The sequence below is a fragment of the Salvelinus fontinalis genome, chromosome 3 (genome assembly GCF_029448725.1).
Source record: "Salvelinus fontinalis isolate EN_2023a chromosome 3, ASM2944872v1, whole genome shotgun sequence".
NCBI classification, from domain to species: domain Eukaryota; kingdom Metazoa; phylum Chordata; class Actinopteri; order Salmoniformes; family Salmonidae; genus Salvelinus; species Salvelinus fontinalis.
In genome coordinates, this window is record NC_074667.1 from 27741524 (window position 1) to 27752589 (window position 11066).

An 11066-nucleotide genomic window follows, 5' to 3' on the forward strand; every position below is an offset into this window, starting at 1 on the left:
CGCTCATGGCTGGCTGACGGCCCTCGACGCTCATGGCTGGCTGACGGCCCTCGACGCTCATGGCTGGCTGACGGCCCTCGACGCTCATGGCTGGCTGACGGCCCTCGACGCTCATGGCTGGCTGACGGCCCTCGACGCTCATGGCTGGCTGACGGCCCTCGACGCTCATGGCTGGCTGACGGCCCTCGACGCTCATGGCTGGCTGACGGCCCTCGACGCTCATGGCTGGCTGACGGCCCTCGACGCTCATGGCTGGCTGACGGCCCTCGACGCTCATGGCTGGCTGACGGCCCTCGACGCTCATGGCTGGCTGACGGCCCTCGACGCTCATGGCAGGCTGACGGCCCTCGACGCTCATGGCAGGCTGACGGCCCTCGACGCTCATGGCAGGCTGACGGCCCTCGACGCTCATGGCAGGCTGACGGCCCTCGACGCTCATGGCAGGCTGACGGCCCTCGACGCTCATGGCAGGCTGACGGCCCTCGACGCTCATGGCAGGCTGACGGCCCTCGACGCTCATGGCAGGCTGACGGCCCTCGACGCTCATGGCAGGCTGACGGCCCTCGACGCTCATGGCAGGCTGACGGCCCTCGACGCTCATGGCAGGCTGGCGGCTCTGGCGGATCCTGTCTGGTTGGCGGCTCTGGCGGATTCTGTCTGGTTGGCGGCTCTGGCGGATCCTGTCTGGTTGGCGGCTCTGGCGGATCCTGTCTGGCGTGCGGCTCTAGCGGCTCCTGTCTGGCAGACGGGCGGCTTAGCAGGCTCATTGCAGACGGATGGCTCAGACGGCGCTGGGGAGACGGATGGCTCAGACGGCGCTGGGGAGACGGATGGCTCAGACGGCGCTGGGGAGACGGATGGCTCAGACGGCGCTGGGGAGACGGATGGCTCAGACGGCGCTGGGGAGACGGATGGCTCAGACGGCGCTGGGGAGACGGATGGCTCAGACGGCGCTGGGGAGACGGATGGCTCAGACGGCGCTGGGGAGACGGATGGCTCAGACGGCACTGGGGAGACGGATGGCTCAGACGGCGCTGGGGAGACGGATGGCTCAGACGGCGCTGGGGAGACGGATGGCTCTGGCCGGATACGGCGCACTGTAGACCTGGTGCGTGGTGCCGGAACTGGAGGCACCGGGCTAAGGATAAGCACCTTCCTACTAGTGCGGGGAGCAGGGACAGGGCACACTGTACTCTCAAAGCCCACTCTATAACTGATGCGAGGTACCGGCACTGGTGACACCGGGCTGAGGACAAGCACATCAGGATTAGTAGGGGGAGAAGATACAGTGTGTACAGGGCTCTGGAGACGCACAGGAGGCTTAGTGCGTGGTGCCGGAACTGGAGGCACCGAACTGGATACACGCACTACAGAGAGAGTGCGTGGAGGAGGAACTGGGCTCAGGAGACGCACTGGTAGCCTAGTGCGTAGTGTAGGCACTGTAGGTACTAGGCTGGGGCGGGGAGGTGGCCCCGGAAATACCGGACCGTGGAGGCGTACTGGCACTCTTGAGCATTGAGCCTGCCCAACCTTACCTGGTTGAATGCTCCCGGTCGCCCGACCAGTGCGGGGAGGTGGAATAACCCGCACCGGCCTATGTAGACGAACCGGGGAAACCATGCGTAAGGCAGGTGCCATGTATGCCAGCCCGAGGAGACGCACTGGAGACCAGACGCGTTGAGCCGGCCTCATGACACCTGGCTCAATACCCAATCTAGCCCTGCCAGTGCGGGGAGGTGGAATAACCCGCACTGGCCTATGCACTCGTACAGGAGACACCGTGCGCTCTACTGCGTAACACGGCGCCTGCCCGTACTCCCGCTCTCCACGGTAAGCCTGGGAAGTGGGCGCAGGTCTCCTACCTGCCCTTGGCCCACCACCTCTTAGCCCCCCCCCAAGAAATTTTTGGGTGTTACTTACGGGCTTTTTGGGCTTCCGTGCCAGACGCGTTCCCTCATAACTCCGGTTCCTCTCTCCGGTAGCCTCTGCTCTCCTCAGTGCCTCCAGCTGTTCCCATGGGAGGCGATCCCTACCAGCCAGGATCTCCTCCCATGTGTAGCAACCTTTCCCGTCCAATATATCGTCCCAAGTCCATTGCTCCTTCTTTTCCTGTCCCTTACTCCGTTGAGTTTTCCCTTGCCGCTTGGTCCTAGCGTGGTGGGTGATTCTGTAAGGGCTGTCGTTCTCCTCTTCCTCGGATGAGGAGAGGAGAGAAGGATCAGTGGACCAATACGCAGCATTCGGGAAATAAGCCATCTCTTTATTTGCAACGATGGCAACACGAAAACAAACACTTACAAATTTACAAAACAAAAAAACGACGTAGACGAAAAACCTGAACATGAACTTACATAACTAACGTAAAACTCACGGACAGGAACAGACTACATCAAAACGAAACGAACAACCGAACAGTCCCGTATGGTACATACATATACGAACACGGAAGACAATCACCCACAAACAAACAGTGAGAACACCCTACCTAAATATGACTCTTAATTAGAGGAAAACGCAAACCACCTGCCTCTAATTAAGAGCCATACCAGGCAACCCAAAACCAACATAGAAACAGAAAACATAGACTGCCCACCCCAAACACACGCCCTGACCATAAACACATACAAAAACAACATAAAACAGGTCAGGAACGTTACAAGGAGGTCTAAAATAGAGAATGGGAGGAAGCGGGTGAGCTTGAGCCGGTTGAAAATGGCGGGGAAAAGGGAGATGGTTTGTTAAAGAAGAATAGTAGAAAGTGTAAGCTGAGTGAGTTGAAGACCGGAGGAGAAATGGAAGTGAATGAGGGCGAAGTATCGGAGGTGATAAGTGTGGTGAAGTTCTCTGCTGGTCAGATGTAGCAGGCTCTCCACTTTAAACAAATGAGGGCAAGAGATGTGAATTGTCTTGCTCTCAAGAAAAGGGTGCCATTGAGTGGAGTGATTACTGGGGGTAACGGTAAATGTGAAAGCTGACCAACTGAAGGGGAAGATTCCCAGTGTTTGTGATGCTCACCATTTGGTGCGACGCAGACAGGGTGGCATGAGTGGTGAAACAGAAGAGTCGTTGTCTGCTGTTTTGATGTTGAGTCTTTGGCCGACAAAGTGATGGTAGGATATTATCCTGTACGAGCTTTTGTGACCAATACATTACCTTGTTAAATGTGTCAAGCTTATAGGCATGTGGCAGCAGTGTGTAGGAGGGAGGATCCTCCTACAGACTGGAGAGGTCTGGCAGTAATAAAGAGATGCTCTGCTTTTTGACACCACACTCCAAAAAAGCAAATTCTGCAGGCTCTATTTTTGTCTAATCTTGATTTATTGTCCAGTCTTGTGGTCCAGTGCTGCAAGGAAAGACCTTAGTTACGCTGCAATTGGCCCAGAACAGAGTGGCACATTTTGTTCTTAATTGTAATCAGAGGGCTGATATAAATATTATGCATGCCAATCTCTCTTGGCTAGGATTTGAGGAGACACTGACAGCATCACTTATTTTTTTTAATAAGAAACAATGTGCTCAAAATCCCAAAAAGTTTGCATAGTCAATTTACACACAGCTCTGACACACACAATTATCCCACCAGACATGCCACCAGAGGTATTTTCACAGTCCCCAAATCCAGAACAAATTCAAGAAAGCGTACAGTATTATATAGAGCCCTAATTACATGGAACTCCCTTTCGTCTCATATGGCTCAAATAAACAGCAAACCTGGTTTAAAAAAACAGATCAAGCAACACCTTGCGGCACAACGCCTCTCTCCTATTTGACCTAGATAGTTTGTGTATACATTGATATGTAGGCTATGTGTGCCTTTAAAAAAAATGCATGTAGTTCTGTCCTTGAGCTGTTCTTGTCTTTTGATCTGTATTACGTCATTCTGTATTATGTTTCATGTTTTGTGTGGACCCCAGGAAAAGTAGCTGCTGCTTTTGCAACAGCTAATGGGGATCCTAATAAAATAGCAAATACCTAAGTGTGAGAAGTGTGCAGAAGGGTATGAGACAAAGGAATGTGTAACATTGTGGAAAGTAGTGGTATGGGTTAATTGTAGTGGTGCCCATGGAGCTGGGGATCAGTAATGTCCTGTGTGAGAGAGGCAGGTTGAGGTTTCCAGTGTTAGAGTAGTGCAGATGTTGTCATACGCTGGGGCAGTGAAGAAAGTAGAGGATGATGGGTCAAGGGGGAGGGATCCTGAGAGGAGTGGTGTGAGTTGTAGATTTGTACCAGTACAGAGGGATAAACCAACAAGTGATATATGTTTCAGTAAGATTAGATTTTTGGCATTTATAGCAATGGTTATCAACTGTACTGCAGGGATGGAACGTAAGTCGTGGAAAATCGAGGTTGTGGTGGCAGCTGCAGAGAGGTATTTGGGTGTGCAAGATTTGACGTCAGAAGAGTTACAGGGTGTGTTAAGTGGCGGTGTCCCATCCATTCAGGTTGTTGGCCTGAAGTAGGACTAAATAGATTTAAATAGTGGAGTATGGTATTTATTTATTTTTGGTGAGATTAGTGTTAGATGGTAGGGTATTTGTTTTATTTATTTATTTATTTATTTCAAGCAACGTATAAGGGAGTTATACCCCAGTCTAGTAGGTGGCGGTAATGCAACATTTATTGGATGCCAACCACCGTTAAACCTCATCAAAGAAGAAGGTCGGACACTAAATGAAGAAGAACCAAAGCATTTGTGTAACAGACAATTCGGTCCGGGCATATATCTGGGTGAAAGGTCCACATTGGAAGACACGACGGTGGCTGTCAAGAAATATACCTTTCATTTGAACCGATAGTGGTGACACAGGATTAACCTGTTAGCTAAATAGTTATTTTCCCAACTAGTTACGGATCGTAACGACGCAATATTTTGTGTTTTTCTTTTCTCGTCTTTTCTTGAACAGAAACCATGTCTAAACAGCAGGCGATAAGTCCAGGGAAGAACTTCTTTGCTGGGGGCTTTGGGGGTGTCTGCTTGGTCTTCGCTGGACATCCACTTGATACCATAAAAGTAATTATTTATTTCTCAAAGTAACCCATTCCTCATCTAGCTAGCTGTTAATAATATCTTGCCTCACGAGCCTAACTTTAATTTGTATTTGCTGCACGCAGAATTCAGCAAAGTAATCAATTAACATTTATCTTTACAGATGTATAATTGGTTACTGGATGTGAGTGTCGTGGGTCTTTACATTTGATAGAACTCCTGACATTTTCAAGGGACTGTCAGTTAACCCAATGACCGAGGTCGAGTGTAACATTAGACCATTGACCTATGTCAATTTCTGTCATATCGCACAACATTCACCCTATGACAGTGACTGGCCTGTCATTACAGATGTATTATCACATGAGCCACTTATAGGAAGTAAGAAATACACATTGTAAAAGGTTTATTTATTTTCGGTAATTATTTTTATCCTGTGTGCTTGGTATGTGCTTAATATGCATTTTAAATGTATAAACCAACTCCTATATATGTTTGTACATTTTGAAAAGGTTAATCAAATAAAACATTCCAGGGTTTTTATTTTTACTATTTTCTACATTTTAGAATTATAGTGAAGGCATCAAAACTATGAAATAACACATGGAATCGTGTAGTAACCAAAAAAGTGCTAAACAAATTCAAATGTATTTTAGATTCTTGAAAGTAGCCACTTTGCACACTCTTGGCATTTTGCTTTGCACACTCTTGGCATTTTCTCAGCCAGCTTCATGAGGGTTGAGGTCGGGTGATCTGATGCAGCACTCCATCACTTTCCCTGGTCAAATAGCCCTTACACAGCCTGGAGGTGTGTTTTGGGTCATTGTCCTGTTGAAAACAAATGATAGTCCCACTAAGCGCAAACCAGATGGGATGGCGTATTGTACCATCACACCACCTCCTCTGTGCTTCACGGTGGGAACCACACATGCGGAGATCACAGATGACAGCTTTGCACACACTTGGCATTCTTTTAACCAGCTTCATGAGGTAGTCACCTGGAATCCATTTCATTTAACAGGTGTGCCTTGTTAATTTGTGGACTTTCTTTCCATAATGCATTTGAGCCAATCAGTTGTGTTGTGACAGGTTAGAGGTGGTATACAGGAGATGGCCCTATTTGGTAAAATACCAAGAACAGATCAAATAATCAAAGAGAAACGACAGTCCATCATTACTTTAAGACATGAAGGTCAGTCAATCCGTAACATTTCAAGCGCTATGATGAAACTGGCTCTCATGAGGACCGCCACACGACAGGAAGACCCAGAGTTACCTCTGCTGCAGAGGATACGTTCATTCGAGTTAAATGCACCTCAGATTGTCGCAACACAATAAATGCTTCACTGAGTTCAAGTAACAGACGCATGTCAACATCAACTGTTCAGAGGAGACTGTGTGAATCAGGCCTTCATGATCAAATTGCTGCAAAGAAACCACTACTAAAGGACACCAAAAAGAAAAAGAGACTTGCTTGGGCCAAGAAACACAAGCAATGAACATTAGACCTGTGGAAATCTGTCCTTTGGTCTGATGAGTCCAAATTTGCGATTTTTGGTTCCAACCACCGTGTCTTTGTGAGACGCAGAGTAGGTGAACGGATGATGTCCGCATGTGTGGTTCCCACCGTGAAGCATGGAAGAGGGGGTGTTATGGTGTGGGGGTGCTTTGCTGGTGACACTGTCATTTATTTAGAATTCACGGCACACTTAACCAGCATGGCTACCACAGCATTCTGCAGCGATACGCCATCCCATCTGGTTTGGGCTTATTGGGACTACTGTTGTTTTTCAACAGGACAATGACCCAACACACCTCCAGGCTGTGTAAGGGCTATTTGACCAAGAAGGAGAGTGATGGAGTGCTGCATCAGATGACCTGGCCTCCACAATCACCCGACTTCAACCAAATTGAGAGGGTTTGGGATGAGTTGGACCGCAGAGTGAAGTGCTCAGCATATGTGGGAACTCCTTGAAGACTGTTGGAAAAGCATTCCTCATGAAGTTGGTTGAGAGAATGCCAAGAGTGTGCAAAGGGTGGCTACTTTGAAGAATCTAAAATATATTTTGATTTGTTTAACACTTTTGTAGTTACTATATGATTATTTGTGTCATATCATAGTTTTGATGTCTTCACTATTATTCTACAATGTATAAAATAGTCAAAATAAAGAAAACACTTGAATGAGTAGGTGTGTCCAAACATTTGACTGGTACTTATATATATAGATCTCTTAATCTATACATAAGTAATGTCATGTGTGTAGACTTATAGGGTGAGTATGTTCATATCCTCCTCTCTCTTAGGTGCGCATTCAGACCATGCCTGTGCCCGGCCCTGGCGAGAGCCCCCTGTATAGAGGCACCTTTGATTGTTTCAAACAGACCCTTGCCAAAGAGGTGGGTAATAGTAGGTGTATGGCTTTTTGGTTTTCCATTCAATGTATTTGTTAGTTCACCACTCTTTGCTCTCTCTTATTCATTCCTTCTCTCTCTCATGTTCTCTACAACAGGGGTTCAAAGGCCTGTACAAAGGCATGGCAGCCCCTATCATTGGAGTCACGCCCATGTTCGCTGTCTGCTTCTTCGGCTTTGGCCTGGGCAAGAAACTACAACAGAAAACCCCTGACGATGTCCTTACGTAGGTGATTGTTCCATAGTAGAGTGTCTTCCCCATTTTTTTTAAATGGTGAAATTGTGTGCGGGCGGATGTATGCTTATGTGTGTGTGTTTGTGCATTACCATCCGCTGTCCCTCTCAGGTATCCACAGCTGTTTGCTGCCGGCATGCTGTCAGGCGTGTTCACCACAGCCATCATGGCCCCTGGAGAACGTATCAAGTGTCTCCTACAGGTGAGCAACGCACTGACTGAAGTGAACGTAGGTTAACAAGGATTAGGTTAACTGGGTTTTGGATAACAGGCTGAGGTCTAAGGAGATGCGTTTCAGTGAACCGCACTCACGTGATAAGGAGCCTTGCCATAAACCGGAAGACTTACATTCCCTGGGCTAACACAGGCATGAAGAAGACCCAGGGTTCCAACCTAGTTGGTTACATTACATTTTATGTGTGTACAGATCCAGGCGGCCAAAGGGGAGGTGAAGTATGCTGGGCCCATGGACTGTGTGAAGCAGCTGTACAAAGAGAGTGGGATCAGGGGAATCTACAGAGGCACTGCTCTCACCCTCATGAGAGGTACTTCCTGACTGAATTTTCACCGAGTGTACAAACATTAGGAACACTTTCCTAGTATTGAGTTGCACCGCCCTTTTTGCCCTCAGAACAGCCTCAATTAGTCGGGGCATGGACTCTACAAGATGCCAAAAGTGTTCCACGCGGATGCTGGCCCATGTGGACTCCAATGCTTCCCACAGTTGTGTCAAGTTTGCTTGATGTCCTTTGGGTGGTGGACCATTCTTGACACACTATTGAGACACTATTGAAACTATTGAGTGTGAACCCAGCAAGGTTGCAGTTCTTGACACACTCAAACCAGTGTGCCTGGCACCTACTACCATACCCCGTTCAAAGGCACTTAAATATTTTGTCTTGCCCGTTTACCCTCTGAATGGCACACACACACAATCCATGTCTCAGTTGAACTCAAGGCTTTAAAATCCTTCTTTAACCTGTCTCCTCCCCTTCATCTACACTGATTGTAGTGTATTTAACAAGTGACATCAGTAAGGGATCATAGCTTTCACCTGGATTCACCTGGTCAGTCTGTCATGTTCCTAATGTTTTGTACACTCAGTGTAAGTCTTATACCCGTTTCTCTGATATCTAACTCTATCTAGATACTTGTGTTCAGTAGTGATTGTGTAATTAAGACACAACTGAGTTTTTCCGAGTAATTCTGACAGTTTCTTACTTTGTTTCTCAGACGTGCCAGCCAGTGGGATGTATTTCATGACCTATGAATGGTTGAAGCGCCTCCTCACACCAGAGGGCAAGAGGTGAATGTGTGTTTACTGTGTGTGTATGCCAATGAAACCCTAAGCACGTGTGTCTTTGTCCCCACAAAATATATTTTACAGCTGTTTTGTGAATCTATGTATGATTAGCTGTTTATCTGTGTTATTGTTTGTGTGCCTTGTAATTTCTTTGTCATGGCATGTGTGTATTGTTTGTAATTAATTGGTGATTGGTTGTTCCACAGCCCCAATGAGCTGAGTGTTCCTAGTGTTCTATTCGCTGGAGGGATGGCAGGAATCTTTAACTGGGCCGTGGCCATTCCCCCCGACGTTCTCAAGTCTCGCTTCCAGACAGGTGTGTCTTTGGCATTTCTGACTAAGCCCCATTTTTGGTGTAAATACTGTTTAATATGTATTTCTTACCAGGTTGGGGTCAATTCAGTCAATTCTGGAAGTAAACTGAAATTACAATTCCAATTTTACATTTTCCTCATAGAAATCATTGTGGAAAAATGGAAGTAGAATTAGAAATTAAATTTACTTCCTGACTTGAAATCGAATTAACCTCAACCCTGATGTCTTGTGTTGTCTTTTTTCTAACTGTAGTATATAGCTTACCAACCGTACTGTCTGTTTGGTTTAGAGTAGTAGAGTGACTAAAGGCGTAAGCGATTTTCAGTTCGGCTGGCGCCTAGCCCAAACTCAGCTAGCCTGACCGAACGAGTGTGCTCGCATACTCCTTTAAAAGACCTTCGCTTGAAAAACGAGGGAAAAAAGCAGCAATAGTACTGTTTGTCCATTTTGAAACGCCATAGACAGTATACACTTCCTCAAAATAGTCCGAATTAATCTAAGATAAGTCAAGAAATCTGGTGTCCGGACAGCCCAAAAAAAAACTCACCGAAGTTCAAAACGAACAAAAATGTCGTCATAATTCTGTATATGCACAAACTCTTCAGAACTGTTTCGGGTTGGGAAGCATGCGGACGCCTTAAGTGTACTGTGTAAAACAGTAGGATGACTGGAGCCCTCTCTCTCTCCTCCCAGCCCCTGAAGGGAAGTACCCTAATGGTTTCCGGGACGTTCTACGAGAGCTGCTGAGGGAGGAGGGCGTGGCCTCTCTGTACAAAGGCTTCACCGCTGTCATGCTCAGAGCTTTCCCCGCCAATGCAGTGAGTACACACGCTCTACTCACATACAGCACATACAGTCTGTTTAACTCTCATCACACTCACTGGCCAGTCAGAGATGGTACTCACACATGCTACGTCCACCCTACTCACTGATCTCCTATAACCACTTAATTACAGCATATCATACGCAGAATAAACAGTATGGTTTAGTGCACAAAACTTTAAAATCACCTGCATTCTAGAGTCATAATACAATCACCCCTTGCCTGTAGAAATGTTACACTTTTCATGAAGTCAGTTAATGGTGACCACATTGATCTATTCTCCCCTTAGGCTTGTTTCCTTGGGTTTGAAATGGCCATGAAGTTCCTGAACTGGGCAGCACCCGGTCTGTGATCCCTGTCCACGGCCCAGGCGTAGACGTCAGAGACAGAACTCACTAACACAGTGGAGACCGACAGTACTCGCATACATACACTTACGCAGAGATACACATTGAAAGTCTGACTGGCATACAGACTGAGAAAGATGCACACATTGTAGAGGTGGACAGAGGGGGGGAACGCACACATTGTTCTCACTCCTTGGTGTTTTGCTTGCATTTTGTTTAGTTTTTTTGTGTTTTTAATTAGAACATTTGTGAATTGAACATGTGCCTTTACTTACTCAGAGTGAGTCTGCATATCAGGGAATAGGTACATTTTCACAGGGTGCGTATAATGTGTGTTAGTATGCCGTGTGTGTGCGTGTGTCTCTGTGTGTGTGTTTAAACAGAAAACATAGTGCTTTTAAAACATACCAGTACATTAAAACATCCCCGAATAGTCTCATTCCAAACTGTGATCCAGTAACCAAATCATTGCGTTGGAAATTGATAGTAGATTTATGAATGAATGAATGAATAATACTTTTCTCCAGGGTTGTTGCAGATGTAACTTATGCCACAACATGGAGAACCCTCATTGGGCCATTGTCTCATGTTTGTATGTGTCATTATGTATGTATGTAAATAAATACAATGAAATCATGATCT

General features: G+C 46.8%; 1 protein-coding gene across 1 annotated transcript; it reads left to right on the forward strand.

Moving 5' to 3' along the window:
• Positions 1–4688: 4688 nt before the first annotated feature.
• On the forward strand, positions 4689–11063 carry slc25a20 (solute carrier family 25 member 20). Its single transcript, XM_055911389.1, has 9 exons — positions 4689–5011; positions 7294–7386; positions 7500–7627; positions 7748–7838; positions 8064–8181; positions 8870–8942; positions 9146–9255; positions 9948–10072; positions 10367–11063. Exons 1-9 carry the CDS (start codon positions 4910–4912, stop codon positions 10427–10429), a joined length of 903 nt encoding a protein of 300 aa, XP_055767364.1. The 5' UTR covers positions 4689–4909; the 3' UTR covers positions 10430–11063.
• Positions 11064–11066: the final 3 nt, after the last annotated feature.